We start from the raw sequence: 19,646 nt of genomic DNA on the forward strand, positions 1-19,646 counted from the left end.
ACTTTCATTCATAAATATGTGTGCAGTAAATTTAAAACCAAAATTAAAATACACAAAAATGTCTGTTGTGCATTTGGATTTTTTTTAATTTAATTTCATTGAAATTTCAAAATATTCCGTTGAGCGAACATACACTCCGTGTTGAATGATGAAGTCTGCTTTTGTTTTCCACGCAACCTTTATCAATATATTTTCAATTTGTGTTCTTTAAAAGACATACAGTGCTGTGCAAAACATTTGCAACCTAAAGTTGTAGATCTTTCGATTTCATAAAAAGTATCTAAAAAACCAAACAGCAAACTTCTTTCCACAAATTAAAATCTTTGATCCGTATTCATAAAGAAAACATAGTTAAAATTAGTTATTTCAGCTCCCATCGTCAGGAAAACTACACCATAGAATAGAATAAGGCAGTTGCTTATTGTTCCATTTGAGTCCGGAATATTTGTATTCCGTTCTGTAGTTTTCCTAAACACGGAATCTGAAACAATTGATTTGAACTATGTTTTATTTATAAATACTGGTATTTATTTATAACAGGGGTGGAATCGCGTAAGGTGATTGTTGATTGTTGACCATCAAAATTGATGATTTTGCTCCACGTAAGGTGATTATCAAATTGACTATCACTTTTTTACTATGGTTTGTTGGTGACAGATATTTAGATGTCATTTTCATATATTTTGATTAATTTTTTGTGAGAAAGATAATTTGTGTGAACTTCAGCTCCACTATAAATTTAAAATTTAGTGAAAAAAATAAAAATATATGAAAGTTAAAATAAAAATAAGTGAACTGTAATGTATACTTCAATAGAAATGTACTCTTAGAGCAACAGAACGAGAAATAACTACAAAAAAGATTAATTGCTGAGAATCAGCTTAAGGAATAAAGCAACTTGGAACTTCCTAACCCAATGTTACTATGTAACTTTCTATGAATATTTATAAATAAGTTATTTACAACATTATGTACGTATATAAATTATACGTTTGTGTATGTTTTGCGGTTGCTCCTATCCTTCAACTGGCTGCAACTTTAAATCTTCTTGGGGGTGCAGTCGGTTCTATGTCCACTTTTCATTAAAATTGAGCCCTTAGCTTAAACAAAAGAATATATATTTTTTTTGAAAAATAAAATAAATATTTTTATTAATTTATAACTAGTATTAAGTTTATTTAGAGTATACTTACATTTTCGCAGAAACAATACTTTGCAAATTCGAAATTCAACACAATAAACACAATAGCTGATCGAAATGACATTTATCCCTGTTGAAATTTGTACACAGTTTCCCAAACTTGGGTAAGTGCTGCCAGCAAATAGTAAAGTTTTAGCGATCACTTTACACAGAACAAAGAAAGGTTGATAATCAAAATTGACTATCAAAACAGTGACAATCAACTATCGCCTTACGCGATTCCACCCCAGTATATGACTAAACAAAAAAAAACAATATTATTCACTTAAATAAAAAAAAAATAGAAGACCGTCTTGAAAAGACGGTTTTTTTGCTGTCCAAAACATTTGCAACTCTGAACCATATTCTACAATTTTCTTACTTTTATGCAAGAAAATGCTAATATTTGATAGCATACCCTTTATTTTTGATAACCGCTCCAAATCTTCTAGACATAGAATCAATTAGGTTATTTATAATAGTTTCCGAAATGTCCTTCGAATTTTAGCATAAATATCGTCTTTCCGCTCAAAAAATTCTCAATAGGGTTTAGATCTGGGGACTGCCCTGCCATTGCGAAACGCTAATGTTATTCTCAGAAAGCCAATTTGTGACGAACTTCGATTTGTGCTTGGGGTCTTTCCGTAAAACGATTATCGTCCAACGATAGCGTTTTGATGATAGTCTCACTTCATGTAAGACGATAATCGTCAAAGTGATATCGCTAAAAAGATAGCGTTTGCACAATAGCTAATAGACGATACCTACGTCAGCTATTAATTTCCATTGATAACTAAGCAAATTGAAGTAAAAAGTTTCGATGTAGCTTAGTTTTATTGCAAAATGAAAATAAAAACTCAAAAAAATACAATGAATTCGGTTACGAAGAAAATTAAGAGATGAATGGGACCTCCTATCTATTCTTACCCATATGTAACCATTTGTTTATATACAAAACATTAGTAATCTCTCTTAGTTGTTGTTAAATAAATAAAACAATTGTAGTTTTGGAATTGTAAAAGAGAACTTTATGATATTATAAACAATAAATTTGCCAGACGGTTTTCGTTCTACATACATACATAATGTATATACCTTCAATATTAAAATTCTGTATTCTGTAACTATTAAAACTTTAGGGCGGAGGAACATTAATATATTCCTCAGGCACCGATTTTACGAGTAGTATCGCTCCTGCACAAAGCACTAATCCAAAGTAGTTTTGGAAACAAAAAATATTTTTGAAGCCAAGTAATGTTACCTGTAGATAAAATGGAGTCTTCACTTCCTTCCCTTGTACAAAATTAAGGATATTACTACAGCTGATCTACAAAAATATCAGACATAAAACAAACATTTTGATATTATAGTTTTATCTTCGGCGACAACAAATGAAACCACAAAAAGTGACAATAACAATAAACATGCAAATTTTCAAAATTTCTCATAGAGAAAACCGAAGTTTAATAACATTTTCAAGTTATTATTTTCAATTCACAAAGCTAGTGGCTACGTAGTCAAGGGATTCTGATTGGCTAAATCTACAAAAGTAGTAAAAAATTCGGCTACAAAGTAAGTGGAGAATGATTTTGACGTTTCAGCTGCTCGGTAAAGACACACGAATTCAAAATGAAATAATTCGTTCAGTAAATACAAAAATAAATCATTCAAATTGTGTCTTAAATTTGATTTTATTGAAATTAAAAACTCAAAATATGAGTTAAAGTTATCAAATCAAAAATATTTCTTATTTTATATAGCTGCATTTGTCAATAATATGACAGTTCCAGATTGACTAGCTTTGTAGTGTAGTTTTGCATTCACGAACGCTGCTGGTTGAATTTTGACTACGTAGCCACTAGCTTTGTGAATGCGACCAGTATCTTTCGTTGAGTTATTTTGACATTTCAGTCATAGTATAAGAGTATTTGGAATATACTCAACGAAATTATACTGAAAACGATTCAACGAGACGATAGTGATAAAGTTACGTAAAGCAAATTATCGACGATAAATTCGGAAATTACGTAATAACTCCCCAAGCAAGTGGCATTTCCCAAACTGCATAGGGAAGCATGGTGTTTCTAAGAATTTCAATTTCCTCTTGTATACTTTGAATTAAGTCTCTCTTGGCCTCCTGACATTTTGCCTTCAATCAGAACCTCACATGTTGATTTTTGATTCGTCAGGGTTTATAATCAGGCTCTCTTATCGAAAATGCGTGCTTTCGGTTTTCGTGAATCCCTCCTCCACTAACCACAAAATAAATGCTGGTGTGCCCCAGGCCTCTGTTTTATCTCCAACACTCTTCCTGTTGGGTTTTCTAAAGCGATGCAATAAGTTTTTCTCCCCCTCTGATCTAGCTGTTATTTACAAGACTTATATACGTCCAAAGCTTGAGTATAACTACCATATCTGGGCTGGTGTTCCTGCAACTTACTTAAGCCTTTTGGATAGTATTGAACGTAGACCATTTAGATTGATTGGTGATATTACCATCATAAGATCATTTACGTCACTTGAACATCTTCGAAATGTTTCTTGTTTTACCCTCTTTTACCTATATTTTAATGGTTTATGATCTAGAGAAAGAGCCAGCTGCATTCATCCCCTTAAATAGTTCAGCCGTAATACTCGCGCTTCTAGAAATGTTCATCAATATACCCTCGAGCCCAACTTCGGTCGTACTGTTAAGTACAGAGATTCATTCTTTAGCCGTACTATGCGCATGTGGAATGCCTTGCCACACTCTGTCTTTCCCATTTATTGCAATAATCATGAATTCAAAACCAATGTACACCGACATCTCCTTTCACCCCCTCTCTTCCTTTCCTAGTGCTCACTCTGTGTCTACATAATATGGGTAGTATATCCCTAAAAAAAGCAATACTGTTTGCCATTTTTGCCATCTCCAATTAAGATGTGTTCGTGCACATTTTATTATCCGACAAATGGTAGATGTATGTATCGAATATTTAATTGAAATTTCTTTCTGGGATAATCCTTTTTTGAAATCACTCAAAATTCTTGATTTCGTTTCTGAATTATACTTGTTTCGGGCCATTTTAATTAAAATTTCTTTTTTTATTTGTATTTATCTTAAAAAGCTTCTGTCTCCATCAAACACGTGGCTTATACTTGCTCAACAAACTAAGCTACAGTACTTTTTTGTTTAACTGTGTTAATTAATTAGTGATTTACATTTTTTACAGTAAGTTTGATTCATATAATGCCTAGAACAATAGAAATAATTTCGTTGTAATAACTCACATGCATGAGTGGAATATGTTGCATTTTTGATAGGTGATAAAAGTTGTAAATGTTTTGCACAGCACTGTATGTACATATGTCAGGTTTTGCCTGCTTTCCAAAAAGAAAACTCTCGTCTATGAATGCAAAAGACCAACAATTTGAAAATTGGAGTACGTCCAAATGACTACAGAATCCAATCAAAAGTGTCAAATTGGCTCGTCGAGCTTCCTGACCTTCTCGGCTGGCTTACAACGAAAAACTATCTCTTAAAAAAGCTACTTCAGATTTGAACCAAACTTGACAATGTGTTAAGCCCGCATTGACTTGGAACAACCTCTAATTCATATTCAACTTGATCCCGTTCGAATGGAATTAAATAAATTTGGTTTCCAAAAACTATCTTGATCAATTAGACCGGAGTGTATACTATGTTCAGCGTCAAGCACCAAGTAGTGGAGTAAAGAGTGTGTACTAAAGCGGACACCTGAGTTCCCACGGTACGTGCATCTGGAACAAACTTACTACAACACATCGGCGGTGGTGGTGCTGGTGGCGATGGCGGCGCAACAACCTGTCGAATGAGTAAAATAATAAAAAAAGATACATATATGAATATATAAATATATATAATGTTGGTATATATAAAACAAGTGTGTCTTTCCTAAACAAAAATGCCTTGGATGCAAATGCAATCGAATTGCATTCTGCGGAACCCCCACCTTTTTTTCACTGGTGGATTGCTTGGTGTATGCTATGCTCCTAGCGCTGCTGAGGACGCTGTTGCTTCCATTAACTGCTACTCGTCTTGTTTGAATGATTTTGAATTTATTATGCCAGAGGCGCGGTATAAATGCAACATTTGGAATTCATTAATAGCTAACACCTTAAATATGTTGAGCAGATCTTTTAGTGAATAATTAAGTAGCTACAAAAGTAGTTGTACTTGCATTCTATGTGTATTCCATTATAGAATAAATGTTTTAGTTTTTGATTCTATTATTTTATTGTTTATACAAGAAAAAAACTGCAATTGCGTAATAAAGAAGCTAAAGTAGACAAGACAAACATTTATAGACTTATACATGTAATGATTTATGTCCTCAATATGATATTCGGACAATTTTTCTAAATTTAAAGGTTTGGGTGAAAGGTATAGATGCGAAATGTTTCGAAACACAACTATCCGAGTACTTAAATATCTCCAAGTCCAATAGGTTACCCGACTTTGCCAAAGGAATTTAATCTGATCTACTGGCAATTCGGGCAAATAACTCAAGTTGACAAGGTTCGTTTCCTGGCAATGAAATTGCACTTATTTCAATATGATATTAAAAGGCCGCATAGTTAGTCAAGCCATTTAGAGGCTTTGCCGAAGTTCAGAATGTGAGTACCTGGCGTACTAGAGAGTTCTTCTAAATCCCCGAAGAAATAGTTGCCAAGCAGTTTCTTCCTTTGGTGGGAGATTGCGGGACAGTGACACAGAAAATGCGGAGTGTCTTCATGCACCTACTGTTCCCTAATCTCGCACTTAAAGGGTTGGCCGCGTTCAAATATAGGGCTCAGGGCTCACACGTCAACACTAGATGCACTTTCTTTCAAACGTCTTTCCAATTACTGGCATATGCTAATGATATTGACATAATCGGAAGAACTCAGCGTGATGTCAATGGAGCTTTTGTGAGTATTGAGGCAGAGGCGGCAAAAATGGGTTTAACGGTTAATGAGGACAAAACAAAGTACATGCTGTCGTCAAGAAAGGACATACAACACCGACGTCTTGGTCAAAACGTCACAATCGACAGACGTAACTTTGAGGTAGTCAAGGACTTCGTCTACCTAGGCTCCGCTGTAAACGCAGAAAACAACACCAGCGCTGAGATCAAACACAGAATAACTCTTGCTAACCGCTGTTTCTTTGGACTAAGAAAGCAATTGAGTGATAAAGTCCTCTTTCAAGGGACCAAAGTGTTGCTATATAAGATCATTATCATCCTCGTCCTGCTATACGGTGCAGAAGCATGGACTATGACAAAAGCGGATGAAAGCATCTTGGGTCGGTTCGAGAGAAAAGCTCTTCGTGTGATCTACGGTCCTGCATGCATCGAAGGAGAGAGGAGGAGAAGATGGAACGACGAGTTGTACGGGCTGTACAGCGACGTAGACTTAGCCAGAAGGGTAAAAGTCCAACGACTAAGATGGCTGGGTCACGTAGAGCGCATGGAAACAAATGCTCCGGACCAGAAAGTCTTCGAATCCACACCCACAGGACAGCGCAGTAGAAAAAGACCGCGGATCAGGTGGCACGCACAACTGGAAAGTGACCTCACCCAACTTTGAGCGCGAAACTGGAGACATTAAGCTAGGGACCAAGCTAGATAGAGAAGTTGGTTGGGTGAGGCCCTAGTTCACACAGGACTGTAGCGCCACCCTAAGTAAGCACTTACGTCCCTCTTTCTAAGGTCGTGGAAATGCTGATTAATTATCAGCTTTAGAAATATCTTAAAAATGCTGATTAATTATCAGCTTAAGAAATATCTTGAGGAACGAAAGCTTCAAAAGCATTTGATAAAGTCTGGCATCTTGCTCTCTTATCGAAAATGCGTGCTTTTGGTATTGATGAATCTCTTCTTCAATGGATTAGAAATTTTCTTTTGAACCGTTCAATTCAAGTTGTTTTGGATGGATTCAAGTCTAAAAGCCGTAAAACAAATACTGGTGTGCCGCAGGGCTCTGTTTTGTCTCCAACTTTATTCATTTCAATAAATTCGCCTTTGAACATAAAAGTGTCAGCTGTTCAGCAAAAAGAGTTTCCGTCCAGAAAATAGAAAAATAAATGTTTAGAGAAAAATAAATACTAAATTACACTTTTTCTCAAAAAAAAACATTCTTTATTTCCGATCGATTATTTCTAATCAAAGGGAAACACCGTCAAATATCCATTCAAACATGTTTTCAGATCGATTTCGATCGATCGGAAATCACACAAAGAATTTCTTTGGAGAAAAAAAGGATAATTACTCATTTATTTTTTTCTAAAAATGTGTTTTTCTATTTTCCAGACGGAAATTCATTTTCCTGAACAGCTGATGCTCTATTCAAAACTGAAACGAATCGTTCCACTGATTTGTGTTCCAATTTCAATGACGGATTTCTGTCAGTAAAAATTTTTCAGAGGTTTTCCATCAGGATTTTTTTTTTCAATGACAGGAATTTTTTAATAAAAGCTATAAACGACCTGCCAAAAAATTCCAATGTTTGTTTTCAATGGCTGCGTTCAATCTCGTGTTTGATAGGGTATCTTGGATAGGTGAATTTTTAGATACCTTGTTGAACGAGTTGGATAGCTGTATTGAGATAGCTTACAAAAAAATAAAAACAACTTTCGGCTGTTAACAAAAAGCAGAGAAACATTTAAGCTTCGAAGTCGAAATATTTAGATCATAATTACCTTCGGAGGCAAATAGCTTCTTCAAAGTCTATTATGTACGAAACATCCTTAAATACAACTTAAAATTACATTTTGTACCTTTTTGTTTACCAATAAATACAAAAAACTGAAATCAATTTTCAAGCTTCCTGAAATTCAACCATGTGTTGAATCAGCAGTTCTGTCAGATACCTACATACCCCAGAAATTCTTGGATACCTTTGGATTTCTTTTTTGACATCTCAGCTGTTTTTGATCAGCTGTTATTTTACGCGTAAAACAGTAACAAAAAGGTATCCGGATACCCTATCTGTCTGAGATTGAACGCAGCCAATGATGAAAACCAATTAAAGCCATAACTGCAGCCTTAAACAACAATTATTTTTTTTTAACTAAAATGCCTTTCTGGAAAATTCTTCCGAATTAAAATGCAAAATTAAAGTGAAAGATCATAAAAACACTAATCTCAAATGAGAATTAAAATGACAAAAACTTTTGACCTGCATTGGGAAAATGCTTTCTGGTTTAATGACTAGAACCGACTTGTTATATTTTTCTATCAAGACTTACAAAGTTTAATGATAAATCGATTTCAATCATCATCCCCCATGTTTAGAATTCTACACCTGCCAATTATCTCGTTGCTTTCGTTTCGAATAATTTCAAATTGTTTCCGTTCAATTAATCTGCCATTGAATCCGCTTCGTCGAACATAGCCCCATCTCTTAGCCGATTGTCATTTGCTCATTAGAATGGCCAAAGAAAGGCGGTTTCCTAGGCCCGTCTTGCTACCCCACAAAGTAAAGTAGCGATAAGAAAGACAAGCTATAGTTATGAGAAGAAAAAAAAGGTTATACACGATTCTAATCAGATTTCTAGATTTCTGAAATGGCATGGCACCGCAAGTTGCATCTGCTCCTACACACCACAACACAGAACACACAAAAAATCGTGCCGCGTTACTATTCTCTTCCTTTAATTTTCCAATGCAACAAATAATCTGTATTTATACAATAACAACAACAACAACGGTAGAGAACAACAAAATCTATTTAAATTCAGGATATACATACATACATACACACATGTGTTGGATAACTTTTATAATTCTTTTTTTTTTGTTTTTTATTTCAGGCAAAGCCGTCGGCAATCGCTAGAACACCTGCTCAACGCCAGAATGAAGTGCTATTCAGTCCAGCCAGCTATTCCCAAATGTAAGTTTGTATTTTGTATCTGGGAAAGAAGAACCAATTGCAATTCCCCCTCGCATTGCAAAGTCAAACTCCATTGGTGCGCGCCGCGGCCGGGGGCTTTTTATATGAGTAGATGCTGCTATTGCACTTTGGATCTTTGATCGGAAATTTATGTGATCTCTTCTCGGGTTTGATGTTGTTTCCTTTCTACTGAGGCTTAGAGTTGTTGGTTTGGTATTGCGAACATCCACTGGGATTTCATCTGTGAATTTATCCTAGGTTCACCTTTTTTCTGATGCACATCCGTACGCTACATCATCCCCATTGCTTGTCGCCGCCCGCCCCGATGCGATGCCGATTCCGTGCCTGAGTTAGGCAGCAGGCCAAGCAGGCGAGAAGGCACATAGAACGAATGGCTAGGAGAAAGATTGGCAAAAGGAAATTGATATCAATTACACAATGAAAGGAAAACCTGGCATCTTTGCGAGGCTTTGATGAAATGTTCGTTTGGCCAGATTCAAAGCCAACTGCTAGAGATGGGATGTATAAATAAAACATGAAGCTGATTCTTAAGGAACGCTTTGAGAAGGAAATAAATTGCAAACGATCGCATTACTGATTTGTGCTGTGCGCAGCGTTCACAACCGCTTACAGCACTCTTCTTCTTCTGCGTTTTCTTTCAGAAAGGAAGTGAGAATCAGTGCATTTGAATCGTTAAGGTTTTTTTTCTTAACGACTAGCGGATATTACACTCATAGAAAAAGCATCATCTCCATTCACCTTAAAGGTTGGTTTGTCTAAAAATGATTGAGTGGGGTTTTGCAGTAAAAAATCATGATGTTTATTCATTAAAATAAATCGAACCCCTCCAACCAATGACCATTTGGTATTTCTATAATATATTATATGCTTTTTTGTTCTTTAATGAAATTAAATCCTCGTCAACAAACTGGACCTAAAATCTAGAGTTTTATAGAAAAACATGTTCTTGAACGTTAACATAAAAAGAAGCGATAAAACGGAGAACCTGGTTTTTAAGGTATTCTTAAAAGGTTTTCCTTCGCACTGTACCTTCATCGAAAATTCTATAAATTAGGATAAACAGACAAAGTTGTTTCTTTTTTTCTAACAATTGGTTATCACACATTATTGGAATTAGTCATTAATGAATTCGGGCAGTCTTTTCTAAACGTACCCTTATTAACTTGAATTTTCTGCCATAAGACTGTCTCTAATTTCTTCTGATTGGCTGCGATCAATCTCGTGTTGGATAGGGTATCTTGGATAGGTGGATTTTTAGATACTTTGTTGGACGAGTTAGATAGCTGTACTGAGATAGCTGTCAAAAAATAGAAACAACTTTTAGCTGTTCACAAAAAGCAGATTAACATTTAAGATAAAAGATTTAATGGATAATTCAACTGATTCGTCGGATTGGTCATCTACAAACCGAGAACAAAATAAGTCAATTTTAAAGTTTAAAAAAATAGATCATAATTACCTTCTGAAATTCAGAGGCAAATTTGTAGCTTTTTCGTCGTCCATTATGTACAGAACATAATCAAATACAACTTCAACTAACATTTTATCTTTGTCTTTTGTCTTTTTGTTTATCAACAAATACAAAAGGCTGAAATAAATTCTCAAGTTTCTTGAAATTCAACCATGTATTAAGTCAGCTGTTGTGCCACTGATACCTACATACCCTAGAAATTCTTGGATACCTTTTTTGACTTCTCAGCTGTTTTTGATCAGCTGTTATTATACACGTAAAACACTAACAAAAAGGTATCCGGATATCCTATCTGTCTAAGATTGAACGCAGCCGTTGTGTAAAAACCGAGAACCCGTCGAATACACTTCTCTGTGGTCGTAGAGCTGTTTGTTGTCTCGCTAGACCCTGTTGATTTATTTGTGAAAGAACTTCTATCTACCCTTTCGGTAATAGAAATATTACACTATTGACATCAACATAGATACTCCAACAGACTATTTAAAGCCTTATATAGATTTTAACCCATTAGCACTGACGGAAATCCCTGACGGAGGAGGGAGTAGGTTACAGTATATTTTCATATAATCCTCCCCTAAACACATTAATATAGCTCCCAGACTTCTAAAAAATGATTGCCTTGAGCAGAAGTACTTGCGCCTTCCGAAGCCGCTAAGACCTTTGTTTCCACAATTTGTGAAGCATTTTATCGATAGCTAAGCACCAATCCAGATCATCTTTTTTTAATTCATTTTTATTGATTCAATCTCAAAACTAGACAAAAATTCACTCAAAACTAACTTAAAGTACCTATTATACCTATAAAATACTTAAAACTAGAACAACCACAGCAGCAATCTAACTTTCTAACATTTTTTGTTTTCCTTTTTTTGTAATTATTTTTTTTTTTGCCACCATGCCTATTCTAATTAAAACTAAACGCTAAAACTATAAACAAGTATGTAAGCCGGCCAAGGCTTAAAACCCCATCCCGACTACTCACTATTGATATCAAGTGCCGATTGAAGCCACCAAAACTGGTTCTCCAGCTTGACCCTATCAGTTCGATCCCGTTCGGACACAGCCCTACTGAACCGAAGGAGCTCTGCTCCGCCTTGTGCCAATCTTTCCTGTATCAGGCCGCATATATCTAAAAAGAGGAATGTCTCGCTCGGATAGAACGCCCTATTGATTCCAGCCCCGTTGTATAGGACCTCGTTGGAATAGTAATGTACGAAAGAAGATTTGGCTGTTCGATATAAGCTGGTACAGCGTCGTAAACACTGCCGCTCTAACACCCGAAACTTCTCCATCTGGGAAGGGGCAACGTTGAACCACACAGGACAACCATAAACGATCATTGGCCGTATGAGGGCCATGTAGCAAATTACCTTCACAGCCGTTTCGTCAGAGCGAAGGCTCCTCTGGCCCTGATCTAACGAGATACCGAGGTACTTTACTACACTTTTGCTCGCTAATGTCGAAATCACGCTGCAAGAGAATTCTAATAACCTCAACCTTTCTCGTCGTTCTGTAAGCAATTATATCGTCGGCGTACGCAATTGCCATTGTTAGACTACCTATCAGATCGCTGGTATAAGTGCTGAAGAGAATCGGCGAATTCACCGCTCCTTGTTAAACACCATTTTTGATTAAGAATGTTGTGGTAGAAGTTACATTGCCACTTTTGACAACAAACTTTCTACCGTTCATAAAGTATATATAACAATGGCTTGCTTATGCCAAGCCTGCTCAGTTTTAGGTAAAGACCCTCCAACCATACGGTGTCAAAGGCCTTTTCCAAATCAACCAGAACAGTACCTGTGCATTGTTTTTTTGATTTATTCCATTGGATATCAGAAACGAGTTTAGACGCAGCATGAATTGTGTCATGACCCGCCTTGAACCCGAACTGTTTATCCGGAATTATTTTGTTGTCCGCAGCCCACTTAGTCACAGCCCTATTAATGATCTTTTCGAAAACTTTGCTGATGCTCGGAAGAAGACTTATCGACCGAAGATTTGACGGGTTGGAGTTGTCCTTTCCCTTTTTCGGGAGAGGATGAACCACAGCGGTCTTCCAATGCACTGGATAATATGCATTATTCAGTGCATTATTGAAGAGCGTGGTGTAAATGTCAATTGCCTCCATCGGTAAATGTCTAAGTACTACGTTGGATATACCATCGACACCTGCTGATTTTTTGTTTTTTATTGAATTAAAAATGAAGCTCAACCTTCGTTACTAACAAGGGACTTGGTCCCGTTTGCTCGGCGATTATGGCATTTGCCAAGGAATCGTCATTGAACCGCATGAAACCTCGGTTCTCAGAACGCCATTGTGTGATATCATATCAAAAGTTAAAAGTAATTAAGTAGGGCCCTGTTTTCCAGGTCGTGGTTGGAGCGAATGCTAACATTTACCTTGTAAACTTGCTGGAAAGCAACTCCCACCGTCTCCACTTTTTCCTTCGCATCTTCAATAATGTAAAAGTCATCGTCAAAGAAGGCTTTTTCTCTATCTATTTGCACTGTCATGAGTACGTCTATGTTCTCTTCAGTTCTTTGGAGTTTCAGACACGGAAGGTCGCTAACGTTTTTTTTCCTGAATATCTTGTTGATTTTGGGGAACATACTAGGGTCACTGGAATCAACTGACCGGATCTTACGGTCCCAGTACTTGTTAATTGATAACCTGTAGTTCTCCTTAATCAACAGATTGACATTTTTTATTAACGACTTCAGTGTCCTAGCCTCCAAGTTGTATGGGTCTGTAAGTAGTCTGTACAAGTTTTTGAGTCTTGTCAGTAAGCCACTCTTGTGCCTACGTAGTGCGTCGCAATAGTAGCGTTTCTGGTCCCGTTCTTTGTACTTTGGTATTATCCGTTCCATCGTTCGTTTTATTGTTTCGTCCATCTGTTTTAAATGTTGGTCAATTTCTGTATTTGTCAGGTTTCTGTTGTTTGGTGGGGATATGTCACTCGAACGAAGTTCTCTCGCTAAGGCTTTAGTGAAACGAGGCCAACACATCATCAAGACCAGCTTCGCGATTGTCACAAAGTCAAAACGAGTAAAAGATTGCGGTATGGAGCTACGTGTACTCAGCGAAGTCAACACGGGTAGTCTTAGTTGGGTCCCAGGGCGCGGTAAGGTTGACGACTTCTTGCTTAATCCGAACGATATCAAAGCAATGATATTTATAAGCCACTAGAGTCAGTAAATAGGCAAATACACCAGTTTTCTTAAAATTTTCAACAAAAGGTGTTTGTGAAGCACGTAGGATTTCGAGAAATCTAAAACAAAATAGTTTCTACTAAGCACTCCACCATTATACGTATTCTAACGGGTCACAACTCATTGGGTACCCGAATAGATATCAGCTCATTTGTTTTAGACACAGGATGCAAAGAAGAGAAGACAGAAAATAATACCATCTCTACGAATGTCCAAGCCTTGCTAAAAATGATAATACAAGGAAACTACTTTTTTGACTACTTATGCGAAGTCTGGTCTTTAAAAATAAATAAATTGGGTGGCGCAACAGTCCGTTGAGAACTAGGGCCTAGTGACTTACAACTCTCAACAATTCCTGTGTGCGAGTACTGTTGTCAGGAATAAAGGGGACCTACAGTTTATATGCCGAATCCGAACGGCTAATTTGAGAAAGCTTTTTTTCATGACAAGAGTTACTCTTGGAGAATTTGTCAATTCCTCGCAAGAGGCAGTACCATTGAAAAGACTTTAGATGGCATAGGCAGGGATCGAACCCAAGACCTCTGGCATGACAGTCCAACGCTCTAACCATCATGCCACGGGTCTGGAAGTCTGGTCTTTGTCACCTAAAAATGTTCTGAAGCTATCCCAAAAATCAGTATGGTTCAACTTAAATTCACATTAACCTTTCTACACCTTGCCCAATCCTTATTATTTCATGCGAATCATAATACAGGGTGGGGCGTATATTTTAAAAAATCATAACACAAAAGGTATAGAAGTACATTTAAAGTTCACGAAGTGTTCACGCAATATATTCATGGACCTTCTTGCCTTCTTGTATGAGCTATGGCGCCATACTATTGAAACCAAACTTCCCCTATATTAATTTCTTCAAGTTTGGGCACTGCTCTTTCGTTCTCTTTAAAGAACCATGGGCCAATAATGCCGATTCTGGATATTGCACACCAAACAGTCACACGTTCTGTATACAGAGGCTGCTCAAATTCTCTCGGGTTAGTGTGACTCCATTACGGCATGTTTTGTTTGTTCACACATCCTGAAATATGGAAATGTGTCCCGTCACTAAAGAAAACAAGGGCGTCCTGAAGCACTTTTTCGATGAAGGCTTCACATGCATTTTTTCGTGCAACATAACCGCGTGGATTAACTTGTTGCACCACTGCCAATTTGTATGGCTAAAAATTTAAGTTCCTCATGAAGAATTCGTCTCACTGTGCGTCTAGAAATCCCTAAAGCAGCCGTTTGTGTGCAGATCGCCTAGAGCATTTCAAAATCGCCGCCCTTACCCTTTCTGGCGTCCTGACGGTTCTGGAAGGTCCATTATGTTTCTTCTGTACACTACCGGTGTCCCTGATCGTGTCCACCCACAGACAAATCGATTTCCGATCTGCAGGTGCGATATTGAAATGAAAGAAAAGTAGGCCTCCACGGTGAACGCGCGCTCTTGCTTTGCCCACTGCATTGTTGACTGTGAACTAGTCATAACGAAAACCTTAGATAACGTGCTTTCGAACAAGCCATAAAAAAACGCTCTACTATTAATAGCAGCTCAGTTGCGAGAGTTTCAGATAAGCAAGCAACCACGCCCCACCCTGTAGATCCATAAAGATTCTAGTAAGATGCTTTTCGGCCGTAACTAATGCATCACCCTGTCAAAAAACAAAATAATAAGTTCCCCTTGTAACCTAGTTAAATGAGTGATCAAAATAAGATCAATGGTTTCATAATTCTGAATTTATTATTATTTTTTTTAAATTGAAATCGATTTACCTGCAATCATACAAATTCACACAATCACAAAACTATTTCTAGCCTGCATTCCATAGAAATTGATTTACCATGTGTAGGCACTGTATTTCACCTTCCCTGGCGACCTGAGAAAATAATAATAATAGCAATAACGAAATAACGATCCATTCGACAAAGTCTGTCTCACATCAACTCTCATATTAAACAAAACCAAAGTTGTATAATAATGCATTTCAGTGTCCCAACAGCTCCGCTACAAGCTTCCAATTTCCATTTGATTGATGACGAAATGCAACGCCACTGGGTTCTGTGCAATTTTAAAAAAATCATTAAGCTTTGCCCTCAATATACAAATATTTCTTAACCGGGCTTTAATTGAAAATAATATTGTGTGTAAAAAATAATATTTTCTGTTTTCCTTTTACAGTTCAGGAACACCTCGTGCTCAAGGAGCCGCTGGCTCTGGTAAGATTGTTTACACATTTGGCAATCCACAACTCTTGGCCAGTGCAACGTGGTCATCATCATCATTGGATAGAAGCAACAGGAAAGTAGCAGTTAAGCAACTTCTCACCCACAATGGCAAAGCATTGGATTCAAAGGCAAAGTATATGTTTGACATATTGCAGGAGAGAGCAGAGAACTCAGGCGATCGCATCTTCCAAGTTGGCAAGAATATTTGCAAAAAAGTATTTGGACCGACTGTCTTAGATTATGATCTGCAAAATGTCGATGATCATAGTCAAGAAACTGTAAAAACCATTGGAACTATATGCTGCGACTCGGAGGGGTGCCTCGATGCTACATCGACATTGCTTGTGGGCTCCGATGAGTCTATGTGTCGAACTGTTCGTTTGAATTTCAGCGAAACTAAGTCGTTTGGTGTATTTCCTGGACAAGTTGTGATGGTGAGCGGACGAAATCCTAAAGGCGATACCATAATAGTCGAGGAGGTGATTGCCGATCGAGTGTTACAGCCGCCCACAATACCCAAACTCACGGAATCGTTAAGTTTTGTGGTTGCGGCCGGACCTTTTACCAACAGCGATGATCTGGTCTATGATCCATTGCATGACTTGGTACTCTATTGTAAGGATAACCAACCAGATGTACTCATATTGACTGGCCCATTAATGGATGCTGAGCATAAGAGTATCAATGAAAACGTGTTGGCGGAACCATTTGAGGTATTCTTCGAAAAGATGATTTCCGGGCTGGTGGAGGTCTTGGGGTGAGTGTTTGCAAATGCAAATGGAAATGAAAATGCTTGGACTTTTAGTTGATTTCATAAAATTGATTTGTATTTATTTAGGAATGAGATCACGATTCTGGTTGTAGCGTCGTGTAGAGATGCAAATAGTGACCCAGTCTATCCAACGATGCCGGTTACATTAAAGATGACCTATCCAAATGTTCATATGCTACCTGACCCATCGATTGTTGATTTGAATGGAATAACAATCGGAATGACTTCAACTGATGTACTTGATCATATTCTAAATAATGAACTAGCTGTGTAAGTTAAGATTTCGAAATTTCCAAAGTAGTGACATTTTTAATAAATATGACTTACTTTTTGTCTGAATTTTAGGAATGCTGGTGAAAAAATCAAACGAGCAGTGTGTTATCTCTTCAATCAAGGATCGTTTTATCCCCTCAATCCACCAGGCGATGATAGACTATGCTTTGATAGTTCCTTAGCAAATAAGTATACAAATATTGAAAACATTCCCAATTTGATGATCTTGCCAGGAGACCAGAAATGTTTTTTGAGAGTAAGTTTATTTGAAGTTATGAAGTTCCTTATTTGCAACATTATTTTAACTGTGATTTGTTTGTTCTCATTTTTAGGTTGTAAATGGATGCCTTGCAATTAATCCTGGTCGATTAGCTGATGAAAAAGGAGGAACTTTCGCAAGATTTGTTTTATATCCACCAAGCAAGGAAGAAGACACCAGTATCTTTAGTGTTATAGCTTGTCAAGTCAGAAAAGTTTAAATCTTTTTTTGTAGTTGTTATTTTTAAGTTAAAGTGTGTACCTTTTTTATAATTAAACTTAAAATGTTTGCATTAAAAAAATGTGTGTTAAAAGCAGAGTATTGCATTAACATCAAAAATATTAATTGTATGTTTGATAGTTTAGGACCAAGCTGTCATATCAAAAATGTGTGCTTTTGGAATTAATGAAGCTCTTATTTTGTTGTGTAAGAAATTGTATCACGAATGATGAAAAATCTATCAAATCTAAAGAAAACTCTTGGTTTTATTTGAACTACAGAGGTTACTAGGATCAAATCAAATGGGATTAATAAGCCAATCCCATTGTCGAAAACCGGAATAAGTTTAAACAAGTAAGAAAGATCTGTGACGGTCATATTCAATGAACCCAACTTTCGTATGACTAGAAAATATCATAAGATCCCAAAGGTAGTAAAAATGTCGAGATAACCAATCATAGATGAGTATCCTCCAATTTTTACTAAGTTTGTTTCATTTTAACCGTTAGGATACACAAATCGGCGGCGATGTACAGTTGTTGTAAAAGAAACGCACTGGATTGAAACTCGAAATATTTGTAACGAGTACAAAGTTTGCGGACTAAATTTTTTAAGGATAAGGTTAGGTTAAGGTGGATTTTGACGGGAAAAAACAACACACTTAGACCAATTCTTGTATCCATGTGATACCATATAGGCCTTAAGATCTACCTTACTCGTAAAACCAGTTAGAGCTTGCAAGAGTTTGAGACAATAGATGTGAATGATTTTAAATCGATTAGATCCATATCACGTTTTCGCTGAGCCAAGAGAAGGCTTATTTGATGATCAGAAGTTCTACCTGGAGCGCTCTAAAGTGATTACGAATAATAAATGAGAGCGTGCACGTCTCCACCCCCCGTCATCGGTTTTTGATCCATCTGTATAAAAGTTAATTGTTTCATGTGTTAAAAATTACTTTTCTCCCAGGTAGAGTTGAAATGAATGGACACTTGGAATTTTGTGTTAAATTGTGTAGTCGGAGTGGCCAATGTTATTATTGATCCACTGTGAGGAGGCTCTAAGTCGAATGGCTATATAAGCGGCAGATTGAATATGGGTATCTAGACCCTTTTGAATACCAATGGCTTTTTTTACAAAAGAAAAGAGCCATAGTGGCTTTGTTAATACTGTCTTGAATCCATCGTAGATTCTTATCTATGTAAGGACCGATGTTTTGTGATAGTGTTGCATGGTGTATACGTTAGAAGGCCTCCAAAACTGAAACTCAAGTTCAAAAATTAGAATAGTGATCCATCAAGGGCACTTTTTCAGATAACGGAGTTGGACATTTTCATGTTAAGATAGTGAAGAATGAAATATTGTCTTATATATCTGAGGAAATGCAGTTGAAGCAGGTCTTTCAAAAGCTACATGATTTAAACTATAACAGCAAACTAGGCAGGAAATGTTTCTGGATATCAACTAAGAATTAAAATTATTCTATGGCTTGCCCAGTCGCCAAACTTAAATCTAATAAATACCCCTATTATGGTTGGCGAGTCAAACGTTCGAAGTGAGATATTTTCATTACAAGCAACATAGATTGTTTTTGGAGAAAACGAAAATTACAGAAAAAAGGTAAGAATGCTTCGACTGCTGAAGAATAATCGAGACAACTCTAATTTCTTGGAACTCCCTAATCATCTGTAAGTAGAACAAATATTTTGTACCTACTGGAAGTTCTTTTAATTCTAATTAATTTCTTAAGTTACAGATCATATTTTCGACAGAATAAGGAAGCGTTTATATTCGTACTAAACAAGTTTGAAGGGCAATTTAAAAATGCAAGCACCTTCTCAATAATTGCTATATTAAAATTAGCTACTGCCCTTAGATTTCTTGCTAGTGGGTTTATCAGAGCAGGCCTGTTTTCTTATTGTTAAGAGAAGTTGTGTGTGCAATTAAAGACTAATTATGTACAACCTGGATCAGTCTCAACATGTCATGCGATAAGAAACAAAACACACGAAACTACTTTTTTTACCGGCCAGGATACCAGGAGTAATAGGATGTGTTGATTGAGTTGCGTCATCAGTATCTTAGCAGAAAAGGATATTACAATTTAAACGCAATGAAT

At 36.7% G+C, this 19,646-nt stretch overlaps 1 protein-coding gene across 1 annotated transcript in view; it reads left to right on the plus strand.

The window, feature by feature from the left end:
- The window catches only part of LOC129954127 (DNA polymerase alpha subunit B), a 135,505-nt gene extending 117,852 nt beyond the window's left edge, over positions 1-17,653 (plus strand). The window contains exons 3-7 of the mRNA XM_056067824.1: positions 8,994-9,073; positions 15,958-16,761; positions 16,843-17,046; positions 17,122-17,305; positions 17,382-17,653. Coding sequence (XP_055923799.1) covers positions 8,994-9,073; positions 15,958-16,761; positions 16,843-17,046; positions 17,122-17,305; positions 17,382-17,528 — 1,419 coding nt within the window. The 3' untranslated portion in view covers positions 17,529-17,653. The remainder of the gene's footprint in view (positions 1-8,993; positions 9,074-15,957; positions 16,762-16,842; positions 17,047-17,121; positions 17,306-17,381) is intronic.
- The last annotated feature ends 1,993 nt before the right edge of the window (positions 17,654-19,646 follow it).

Source organism: Eupeodes corollae, chromosome 1, assembly GCF_945859685.1.
Source record: "Eupeodes corollae chromosome 1, idEupCoro1.1, whole genome shotgun sequence".
NCBI classification, from domain to species: domain Eukaryota; kingdom Metazoa; phylum Arthropoda; class Insecta; order Diptera; family Syrphidae; genus Eupeodes; species Eupeodes corollae.